Genomic DNA, 12,137 nt, shown 5'->3' with positions numbered 1-12,137 from the left:
ATGGTATTTATCTATCTTTATATGACTTATTTCACTTAGCAAAATACCCTCTAGGTCCATCCATGTTCTCCCCAATAGTAAGATTTCACTCTTTTTTATGGCTGAGTAGTAGTCTATTGTATATAGGTACCATAGCTTTTTTATCCATCCTCTATCAATGGGCCCTTGGGTTGCTTTCATGTCTTGACTATTGTAAATAATGCTGCAATGGACATAGGGGTGCATATATCTTTTCAAATTAGTGTTTTAGATTTCTTCAGATAGATATCTAGAAGTGGAATTTCTGAGTCATAAGGTAGTTCTATGTTTAATTTTTTGAGAAACCTCCACACTGTTTTCCAGAGTGGTTATATCAATTTGCATTCCCACCAACAGTGCGTGAAGGTTCCCTTTTCTCCACGTCCTCACCAGCCCTTGCCCTTTGGCATTTAGTGATGGCAGCCATTCTGACATTAGTGAGGTGATGTCTCATTGTGGGCACTTTCTCCTGTCTGATAGCTGTGGGTAGCTGTGGGTAGGGTTCGGCCTCAGTGTGGTTCAGCACTACGCTGAATAAGAGTGGTGAAAGTAGACATCTCTGTCTTGTTCCCACTCTTAAGAGAAACACTTAAGAGTTTTTGCCCATTGAGTATGATGCTGGCAGTGCGTCTGTCATATACGGCCTCTGTTATGTTGAGGTATGTTCCCTCTATTACTGCTTTGCTGAGAGTTTTTATCATAAATTGGTGATGAATTTTGGCAAGTGTTTTTTTCTGCATTTATTAATATGATCATGTGATTTTTCACCTTCGTGCGATAGATCACATTAACTGATTTGCAAATACTGAACCACCTTTGCATCTCGGGAATAAATCTCACTTAAAGATGGCATGTGATCATTTTAATGTATTTCTGAATTTGGTTCGCTAATATTTTGTTGAGGATTTTCATATCTAGGTTTATCCAAGTTATTGGCCTATAATTTTCTTTTGTTGCCAATGTCTTTTGTCTGGCTTTTGAATCAGGATAATAGTGGCCTCACAAAGTGAGCGTGGGAGCCTTTCCTCCTATTAAAACGTTTGGAATAGCTTGAGAAGGGCAGGTTTCAATTCCATTAAATGTTTGGTAAAATTTACCCGTGAAGTTGTCCAGTCCAGCACTTTTGTTTGTTGCGAGTTTTTTGATGACTGCTTCCATTTCATTGGTAGTAATGGGTCTGTTCAGGTTTTCCGTTTCTTCCTGATTCAGTCTTGGAAGACTGTATATTTCTAGGAACTTATCCATTTCTTCCAGATTGTTCAATTTGTTGACATATAATTTTCATATTCTTTTCTTACAATCTTTTGTGTTTCTGTGGTGTCAGTTATCACTTTTCTTTCATTACTGATTTTATTTACTTGGGTCTCTTATGTTTTCTTGATAGGTCAGATTAAAGGTTTATGAATTTTGTTTATCTTTTCAAAAAAAAACATGCAATTGAATTCACGTGGCTCTTAAAAAGGATAGCATAAATCCATTCTATAAAGTATCCCCAATATAGGCTCAAGTGGAAAAAATTAAGCTGCAGAACAGTATTATAGTGTGATACTATTTATATAAAATGTACACACATACACCTCTGTACATGCCTCTGTACATGTGTATATATATATATACACACATACACATATATACACACACACACATACACATAATGAGTGGGTATTACTTTCATAATAGTAATAATATAGATAATAGTGAAAATAACAAACAAATTAAGCCACAAGCAGACAATCTGGAATCAACAATCCTAAATTTTTCAAGTTTTTATCACCCATTGTTCAAGGATAAGCTTTCTATATCTTATCTGCTTGCTGTCACCTTCCTTCCTTCCTTCCTTCCTTCCTTCCTTCCTTCCTTCCTTCCTTCCTTCCTTCCTTCTTTCTTGGATTCCTTCTCACTGCTTTGATGCCAGCTGTAAAATGTGTACCTTGCAAGGCAGCCTTCCTTGTGTTTTCGAGGATTCGAATGCAGAGATTCAAACTTGACCTTGACTGAATGCATTTCTCAGGGTATTTCCTAGGGAATGACCACACTGATTTCATTATATTTCAGGACAGTTTCTGGAGGGAGGTGCTAACAAATCAGAAGGGGACGCACTTCCCCACCACCTATGAGTCTGTGCGTCTCATCGCCCTCAGCTCCCACGGAGAAGGTCCTGGAGATGAAGGCTTCCGACAAGAAGTCCACTGAAGGCTGAGGGGGCCGCCCTCCCACAGCTCTGTGTCCGCAGAGGAGCAGGTCTGAGACAGGGTCCCGCCGCACAGGTCCCTGCTCACGCTTCTTTGAGGACACTCGTGTTCAGCTTTACTATTCTCCCTCTTATTTCCCCTCTTCTTTTACCACCCCCCCGAACACACACACACACATGTGCACACAGCTGAGAATAAACACTGGTTTGTCTTGTGAAATCTGCATTGCAGGACCACGGAGGACAGAGGTTACTAGGTGAGAGGCCAGGTGGCCTTTGGAGTCAGATACCTGGGCTCCCATCCTAGTTCTGCCATTTACTGCCGTGGGATCTCTCAGTGAATTGCTTAACCTCCCGACTCCTCAGTCTCTTCACCTGAAAAACGGGACTGGTAATGACCTCTGCCTCCAGCCTGTGGTTTTGAGTATCTAAGAACACAGACCATGGAGGTAGTAGAACAGAAACCAGTGGTCCTCAGACCTTCCTTTCCCAGTAGGAGGCCAGGACTGAGAACCAGAATGCAGCAGAAGAAATGTGGAGCTAGGACAGGTCGAGGCGAGCAGATGGTCTGGAACAGGGAGAAGACAGGAGAGAGAGAGGATCAGCCAGCGGTAGCCCCAGTGTGTCGGGGATGATGGCGCAAATGTGTGATATCCACATAGCAATTTCTCACACAGAGGCTGTGGGCCAGAGCTGAAGCTATTTCCAGTGACAGGCCACTGACCAGAGGGGTTCCATTAGGGACAGGGCAGCCAGATGCGGATCCCAGCACACAAGGAAAGATGACTGGTCAGTGAATATCTGGGGAGTTGTCTACCAAGTGTCTGTACCAGGTCCTCTGGGGACAACAGCGCCTGGCACTTAGTGGACACTTGTATGTTTGATGGCTAAATGAACAGATGAGAACATGTATTGAAGACCTACTATGTGCCAGGTAGTGCAATAGGTAGTATACCTATCCTGCCTCATTTAACTGTCCTTATACTCACCAGGACAGTGACTTCATCCCCCTTTATAAATAAGAGAGCTGAGGTACAGACAGGTTATGGAACTTTCCCTAAATCTCACAGCAAGTAAGTAGAAAGGCCAGCCTGGCTCCAAATCCGCCCACTTTCAATTAAACCATACCCCCACCCACCTATGGCCTAGAGAGCTGTCTCTGACTCGAAGGATCACGTGATCCAATGGAAGAAACCGGCCTATGGAGGAAAGGTGAAGATTGTGCTATCCAGGTTGAAGAGCCCAGGCCCGGGCACACAGAGGGTCCTCCCTCGTGGGGGAGAGGGTGGAGAGCACGTGTTGCAGCACCGCGAGGATGGAGAGAAATTCCTCCCAGCTGAGCCACGGGCTGTGACTCAGGAGGCTGTGGGCCTTTTTCAACCCTGCATCTGCTTCCCTCCTTGAAGGTGAGCCCTCACTCTGCCTGTCTTCACGACTCGGCCCTGCTCTATGCTCAGACGGTGAAGTTCATGATGAAGGCACGGCAGCTGGTCAGCACTCTGAAAGGTTTTAATCGGACCGTGTTGCAAGGTAAGTGGCCTGACAGCGGGGAGGGCTGTCAGATCTCAGGGCTGCCACTCCCGTCAGGAGGCTCTGAGGGGCGGAGCCTGTGGCTTAAGGCCTCTCTTAGGGCTGGCCCCACACTGAGTTATTGAATCCCTCTTTCTCATGGAGATTCCAGTCTTCCAGAAGGGGTGGCTGAGGTTAAGCCTCCCCGCGGCCACAGTCCATTCTTGGCTCTGTCCAAAAGGCTGCCGGGACCAGGTGACAGGGCCCCTGGGGCTTCTCATCCTCTCTCCCACAGGGTCTTTCCCTAGTTCCTTTCAAACTGGTCCATGAAGAATACAGCTTCAAGGGGTGGGACCTGCCTGCTGGGGTCACTTCCATGATCCTTTCCTCCATGTTGGGGCACTCGGTCTCATTCCTGACTCTCAACCTCTACAGAGGTGGCCAATCCCCCTAGACTCTCCTTGCCAGGGTGAGGATAGGCTTGGCCTTGAACTGTTCTGAAACTACCCTGGGAGCTGACCAACTGCTGTCATCTTTCCGAGCTCCAGTTTTCCCATTTGTAAGACAGAGATAATACCTGCTGTCCCATGTAATAATAATAGCCAGCATTTACTGAGGGTTTACCTTATAGCAAACTGGGTGCCAAGAGCTTCTGCATGCTATCCCATTTAGTCCTCACACAACCCCTGAGGCAGCAGTACTATCACCATCTTATTATAATACACAGGCGAGTGAACCCAAGGTAGAAAGGTTATGTACTTGTCCAAGGTCACAAATTTACTACGTGGTGGAGCCAGAATTCAGAATAAGGCCTGTTTTCTCTGGGGCAAATGTTCTTCACTGTTATGTAACACGGAGGAGTAATTAAAATATATCAATGCCTTAGCACATAGTATGTGCTCATTAAATGGTGGCCATGTAGCTTTGGCTTGTTATTTACTTAATAAATTACTACCTAAACTTTGTCATAAAATTTAAGGAGGACAACCAAGTCCAGCTCTTTTGTTTTTTTATAGATTCAGTTCACCTTTACGCTATCAACACCTTTTCCAAGTGGAAGTTTTAACTGCTTCCCTCCCTTCCTTTCTTCTGGACCCTGAAGCATTTGTTTAACAAACAAACAAACAAACAGAAACCAAAAAAAAAAAAAAAAGGGGGAAAGAAGAAAAGGGAGGTGAGGGAAGTCTGTCTTCTTGTTCTAGGTTTAACCCCCTCTGCTAGATAATTTATTTCCTCTTTCTTACCCTATTAGAAATTCCTAATTAAGGGCATGTGTGAAGGGCAGCGAGTTCCTTTTAAGGGGCATCTCTCTTTGGGGCCCTGGAGGTCCCCACACCTCTTCCAAACTGGTTTCTGCTTCCTTTTGGGCTGCCAGGCTGACCACAGACATAAGCGGGATATTTGCCTCTGTTCCTTGTGTCCATTTCTGCCAAGGGGTCCAGGACCACAGCCACAGAACTAGCCAGCGCCAAAGGCCTTTACCCCAATAGAGAAAAGGTCCAAGTTTAAGGAGGCCAAATTAGGAAACGGAGGGTCCAACCCCTCTTCGCACAGTGATCAAACGACACAGACAGCAGAGCCCCTGGCGGTTGCCTAGGCTTTAGGCCCTTCGCTGTGCAAACCTTGGAGGGAGCTGGGCTCCACCTCCACATTAAGTGCACCAGCGCACATGTGCACAGCATGGGCCTCTGGGGGTGGGAGGAACACAGCACTTGGAGTCCTGTAGGCCTGCCTGCCTACTCCTGTCTCTGGAACTGGGGGCCTTGCCCCCAGGCCCTGCTCATTAGGAGTGGAAGATGGAGCCGCCTCTTCAGGGTCCACTGGGACTAGGTGTGTGAAATCGCTACCGCCCAGCAGTGTCAGGCACATACTATAGGTGCTCAGTAGACGGCCACTTGGTGTCCTGTCCCCAGGGCGAACAAATCACAGAAGTCCTGTGTCAGACACAGGTTCTAGTTTGGGGTGTGAAAGACCTATACTTTGCATCTGGGATCTGGGATGTGTGTTTTGTGCGTGGGGTTGGCCACACCCTAAGTGGGAACGAAGAACAGGGGGGCCTGGACTGAGCACCATGCTGATGCCTGAGCCCAAACCAGACGAGGAGGAAAGGGGAGAACAAAGCCTGGAAACGTGAGCCCCAGGACCTGGGGGTGGGGTGAGGAGGACTGGAGCACCTGGAGGAGGCAGCTGCCCCCGGCCCGGGCCAGCGGCCTCCGTGTCATTCGGCCTCTTTTTGTCACATTTGATTGTTCTAAGGAAGCATAAATCTTGGGTTTTAGTTGGAAACTATTTCTTTAAAGCCGGACGGACCTCGCCAGCCTAGGCCTCGCTCACATCTGCCTCCCCAAAGTGGCTGATGGGGAGGGGCTTCTGCTGGTACGAGTTCAAGTCACGGGTCCCTCGCTGTCTTCCTGACCATGTGTATCATCCTCTCTCTCCCCAGGGATCACTGGCCCAGTGTTTGTGGACTCCCAGGGAGAAAGGCGTACGGATTACTCTGTCTATGCCCTACGGAAATCCAGGAACGGGTCACTCTGTCTTCCTGTTCTTCATTATGACAGCTGTCAGAAGGGAATCAGGTACTGGTGGGACGTTTCTTCGCCTTTAGATCCTGCTGCAGGAAGAGATCTAGAAGGAGAGGGAGGGCCGGCGTCTGGCTGGAAGAGCAGTTTGGGATCCAGCTCCTAGAATCCACCATCCCTTTTTCTGGTGCTCTCTGAACTCAGTATAAGGATTGGCTTTGGGCCTTGAAGGTGATCTTGCCCATGATTGTGGGGTTGGCTGAGCCACGTTAGATTGCAGTTTAAAACGCAAAACCTACTAACTGCACCTCCTCTGATTCTCCAGCAGGGAAAAGCACACTCCGAGAGGCTCTGGCTTTTAGGGTGGGAGGGGCGTGGGGCAGGGGCGGGAATGACACAGCGCCACCTAGAGGTTGGGAGCACAGTCAGGGAAACAGACTCCTCCAGGCATCCTGATCCCCACACTGCCCTATTCTCTCCTCCACCTGGGTGTTGTCTTGGGTTTCCAGCATTCAGGAAGCCCTGGAAAAAGTCTCTGTGCTTGTTCTTAGCCATAAACCAATGAGAAAACTAAAGGAAGCTCAAAGCTTAATTCAATTGCTACTTGTCTCCACCCCCAGTCCAGATTTGATTTAACACTTTTCCTCTCCTACTCTTAAGGAATTTTAATGGATCAGATTGGATTGGCTCAGGAAATAAAATAACCATGGCACACTCGGTCCTCGGGATTGTAGAAACAGGCGTTCTCTGAGCAGGGGGCGATGTTTTGGCCCGTGAAATATCAGGGTGCTCTATAACAAGGTTTGTCTGTATCAAACACGGGAGAAAGTCTTAGCAACACTGGAGAATTGGCACAGCATTGTTGAAATCAGAAGTGACATGGTTTAAATCAAAAGATTGAATCAGCTCTTCTACCCTGCCAAAAGATACTGCTTTCCCTTGAATTAAATTGCCTGAAGGCTAGATTTGAAGAGTCTAGGTGAGGTGGGAAAATTGGATGGGGCAGTGGTCAGTTGAATGAAGAGACCAAGGCCTACGTTTTGCAAATGACATGTGTGTCTCATTTGCCCTTGCTATATCTGAGACAGAAACAAGTAGACTAAATCAGGTGGGCACTGACTTCTAATTGTCATCTTTTTGTTTTAAGACCGGTGAGGAATGTCTCCACTATTACTCGGCCCCACGGCTCCCTCTCTGTGGACAGACACGGCTGTGGGTTTTAGGGTGAGCTCTGTGCAGGTGAGCTCTCTTTTACAGGTCAGTGTGGGCACCTGGGGCAGATGGCAGGTGAGGGTCCTCCACGGCAGGGCTTCTCAATAGCAACAGCACTATTGACAACTTGGGTGGGATAGTCTTGGTCTGGCGACGGGGGGTGGATTGTCTTGTGCCTTGTAGGCTGCTTAACAGCATCTCTGCCTCCTCCCCTTGGATTCCAGGGGTACCCTCTAGTTGTAACCACCCAAAATATCTCCAAATGTTCCTAATACCCCCTAGGAGGCCTCCCCCTGCCAAGAACCTCTGTCCTAGGGAAACCAGCTCCTGAGATTTGAAGCTCAGGAACTTCATTTCTAAGGAGGTAGTTCCCAATGGGTAGGGGCGCAGCCCTGGAATTGGATGGATCATACCTGAGAGACAACTCTAAGGAGAGCACATAGTACGTGTTTAGTAAAACGTGGTGGCGGTGTTAGAAGTCATCACTATCATTTCTCTACAATGAAAGTTTCTGTACAGAGGGGGAAGTGAGTACAGTTGCCGTGGGACCCAGAGGCAGGTCAGAAGGGCGTTCCTGGAAGAGACGAGACTGGGGGGACTCAGTGCATCCTAACTTGGCCCCTTGTCTGGGTGGCCTCTGGGGCCCCTGCTTGGCAGGGCCAGGCTGGGGCAGGGATGTTTCCCCTTCTGCTCTTGGGCAGGCCTGAGGAATGATATGTCTGTGCCCTCCAGGTGTGACTCCTATGATTCTCACATTGACCTTCCTGATTAGTGTCTTGGGAACTGCCATCATAGGTCTGATTTTAAGGATGCAGAAGGGAACACTGCAGAAGCAAGAGAGACATTTGGTGGCAGATCAATTACGATGACATCACCATTCTGCCCAAGAACAAGGTAAGCCACACCCGGCCCAGATGTCCACTTTCCTGCTAACTTCTGGTGATTTGTGGATGGGACCTCATCTAGGAGGGCACAGGCTGGCCCATTTATAAGGTGAGCACTTAACGCAGAGTCTTGAGCCCTGAGTTCCAGTTGTAGGCCTTTCACTTCCTTGATAAATATCTCAGGGAGCATGAGGTCTGGGCCTCAGCTTCTGAATTCTTAGAATAATCAGGTGGCCCCTGAAGTTCCCTTCAGCTCCACTACCCTGTCAGTGTAAGCCCAAGTATGAAAGCAGGTTTTTGGAAAGCATCTGGTTATTTTCAAAACCACAGTAACTCCTTTAATCCCTGATGACTAAGACAACAAGGTTCATCTGCTGGACACACGTGTTGCACATCAACTACGGCCAAACATAGCTCAAGGCATGGGGTGCACTGCAGATGAGATGCACCCCGAGGGAGGCACGTGCTCCGAGAGGTGCCTGCACACTGATACCAGCACCTTGCAGATGGAGGGAGTCAATGTCTCAGCATTGCAAAGGCGTCAGAGAGGAGGTGACACTTGGGGACAGTGGGTTTGCTAGTGGTGACCAGGAGAGAAGTAGCAGCACAGGGGATGCCAGGGCGTGGGGTGCACGGCGCTGGGAGGCTTGGCGTATGTTTAATAAGCACGACATTATTTAGTAAGGATATAACATGTACATAATTTCCGAAAGTACCGCCATGACGGTCTTTTATGCATATTTTAGCTTGAAATTTTCACGTCTTTTCTTTCTGTCCTTTTTATTTTTGTTAGTGACATCAGACACTGTCATCTTTGCAAGCCTGTATTGATTATTCTGGAGCATTTATTGCCTAACCAGAAATGTTAGTAAGAAATGTTCTTTAGACTAGAAAGATAGACTTAAGGCTCTGTTCTTTAATAAGGGCTTTTTGTTCTGGGAGGGACAGAGATCAGAGATGGTGGGGTCAATTTTACTCTCAGCTCAATTTATTAAAAACCCAAAACTGAAATAAATTTTATCTCCAAGATCAGCAATTTTACAGCCCTGGCTGGGTAGCTCAGTTGGTTGTGGGTTTGATCCCTGGTCAGGGCACGTACAAGAATCAACCAGTGAATGCACAGATAAGCAGAACAACAAAGAGATGTTCCTCTATCTCTTCTCCCCTCTCTTTCTCTATCTCTCTCTCTAAAATCAATAAGAAAAAAAAGTTCAGCAAGTTTACAATTTCAGCTAGAACTTGTTCAGCAGTATGTGCTACTCAAGATATTAAGAGGTTAACAAGGTTCATCTAGCTACTGTTTACTTAGAATTTACATATCAGAACAGATGTGTAAATCCTAAATATCTCAAAGCAAAAAAGAGAGTATTCTATCTAAAATGTTGTTGCTTTTATAAGAAGTACTAAAATTAGACCAAGGAATGCAGTTTTGTTCTAACAGATGTTAAGGTTCATTGTAAAGATAAGGACTCTATTATGGGTCAAAATCAAACATTCCTCTAATGATATGTATATATTGTTCCTGTTATATTGACTTTGTTTTCCAAACTGTAGTTTGTAGAATTAGTTTCTTTTTAATTGACATTCTTACATATACTACTTATTCAATAAAAGAGTTATGATTATTTTTTAAAAGGTGACTTGGAAGGTACCAAGTCAGGGAGGCTCCAAAGTGCCAAGAGCAGGGGACTGGGGTTTATCAGTAAGTCCTCGAGGGTTCTGGGGCTCACTGCTCTGCTCAGGGGTGAATAACACATTAAGGGTATAGGTGTCACGGGCGGAATGCTGAGCCTCCTCTTCTCTCTTCAACCAAGGCAGCTCTGATCTCCCTGGTTTCTACATTAGGGATCATGGGAAAAGTCTCCTTGAAAAGCAAAGTTTCTTTGCTTTAAAGACATCCCCTGGGTGTTGGGGAGGTGCTGGGTGTATTACACAGAAAGGTAACATGGTTAGATGTCTCTTTGGGAAAATAACTCTGGCATCGGATTGTACATCTAGTTAAGTGCCAGAGCCAGAACTTGACTTTGGGTAGTCTGACCCCGGAGCCTGCCTGCTTAGCCATGACACTATCTGTGGTGGTGTGGATGCAAGAGTGATATGTGTAGCAGTTAGGCAGTCATACTTCTGGTCAGAGAGATCAGGGTTCGAGTCCTGGTTCTCCCTTGATACTCATTTTCCTCACCTACACAATGCAGTCTCTTCATGACTTGCTCACTCCTGAGAGCACCTGGATTGTGTCTGTTTTACAGCCGGCCCAGAGAGGCACACCTGTGTTGAGAGGGGACAGCAGCAATGTCCCTAGTGTGATGATTTCTGGGGACTTCAGCTCCTTTGTCAAGAGTCAGCAGTGGGAAGAGCTCTTTCATGCCCCAGCAGGCCTTTACCGGACACTCCTGAGAGCAAGGTGGCTGCGTGAAGTGTGCGTCTCTGTCCCGTTCTCTGCATGCCCTCTGCCAGGCAGGCATTCTGAATGGGAGAGCATTCTCCAAGTAAACAACAGGTAGTCTTCTGACTCCAGACTCTGTTTCTCCACTTTAACGTGCCTGTGAATCATCAGAGGCCCTCACTGAAATGCAGATTCTCTTTCAGCAGCTCTGGGGTGGGGCCTGAGAGTCTGCCTTTTCCCTAACGGACTCCTAGGTGATTCCTAGGCTGGCTTCTGTATTAGACTCATCTGCTTTCTATGACTATGATCATATTCCACATCTGCTCGGCCCAAGATGGTACCCACTACCACCATGTGACTATTAAACATTAGCGTGACTGGGGAACTGACTTTTAAATTTTATATAATTTTCATTTAATTGGCGACACGGGGCTAGTATCTATCTTATCGGACAGTAGAGTGTTAGAGCATGCATTATTTCGTTTTTGGTATGTTGGCACTGATGGTTCAGCTGTGGGTATTGATGCCTCTACTGTATAAACTGGTACCTGCTGAGACCTGCAGTGTAATTCCTGCCTGCCCCCCCCCTCCTTCACCCTCTTTTTGCACTCGCTCAGCTGTGGTGGCTGTCTGTGTTTAGCAAGAAGGTCAAGTCCCCCGGAGGAAAATTTTGTAAAGAAAAAAAAAATCTCTATCGATTCTTTGAAATGGAAATCCCAGAGAGTAAGGGCAGAAAGCTCCAAGCGAGGGAAGACTTGTTCTTGCTTTAAATTGGGTTTAGCAAAGATTGGAGCCAAATCATTTCCTAGGCAACTAAACCTATTTTTCTACATGTTTGCTTGAGTTTTCAAATGACAAAAAAACCTCCTTGGATATTGTCACCCATAGAACCCAGAGGGCCTCCATTCATATCAAACTATTGATACATCACAGTCCACTAGCCATTTAGAGATGGAAGCCAGCGATCTGTGGCATGCCATTATTGGTTAATCTTCGTGAAATGTTTCCCCTCCTCTCCCTGAAATGCATCACTGGGTTCCCCATATCTGTTGACTGTATGAAAGCTTCTAAACCCTTCAACAAGGGGCCCAAGGCTCTCTGCTGCCTAGCCCCAGTCTACTTTCAGAACCTTTTTTCTTTTCTTCTTGACCACCATCCTGTACTCATCCAGTTGGTCTTGTTGATTATGCCTTGTATGTTTCACTGTCAGGCAATACCACACCTGCTGCCCCCTCCCCCACCCCAACTGGCACCTTCTTATCCTTCGAGGTTCAGCTTAAGCATCACCTCTTCCAAGGAGCCTTTCCTTCATCCCACAGGGATCCTTTCCCCCTTGGAACTCCCATCACAGTCCTGAGTTCTTTGCAATTAATCCCATAGTAAAAGTGGCAGATCTTGCTAATCCCATAGCAAAA

At 46.8% G+C, this 12,137-nt stretch overlaps 1 protein-coding gene across 1 annotated transcript in view; it reads left to right on the top strand.

Moving 5' to 3' along the window:
* Nucleotides 1-12,137, top strand: part of LOC123829044 (guanylate cyclase 2G-like) — a 47,555-nt gene that overhangs the window by 8,078 nt on the left and 27,340 nt on the right. Inside the window, 5 exon segments of the mRNA XM_045854522.1 lie at nucleotides 2,074-2,259; nucleotides 3,616-3,739; nucleotides 6,162-6,297; nucleotides 8,268-8,346; nucleotides 10,586-10,721. Coding sequence (XP_045710478.1) covers nucleotides 2,074-2,259; nucleotides 3,616-3,739; nucleotides 6,162-6,297; nucleotides 8,268-8,346; nucleotides 10,586-10,721 — 661 coding nt within the window.

The sequence above is a fragment of the Phyllostomus hastatus genome, unplaced genomic scaffold (genome assembly GCF_019186645.2).
Source record: "Phyllostomus hastatus isolate PE091 unplaced genomic scaffold, TTU_PhHast_1.1 phas_scaffold_1066, whole genome shotgun sequence".
NCBI lineage: Eukaryota > Metazoa > Chordata > Mammalia > Chiroptera > Phyllostomidae > Phyllostomus > Phyllostomus hastatus.
Note: the sequence above shows the minus strand (reverse complement) of the source record. Positions and strands in the feature narration are given on the sequence as shown.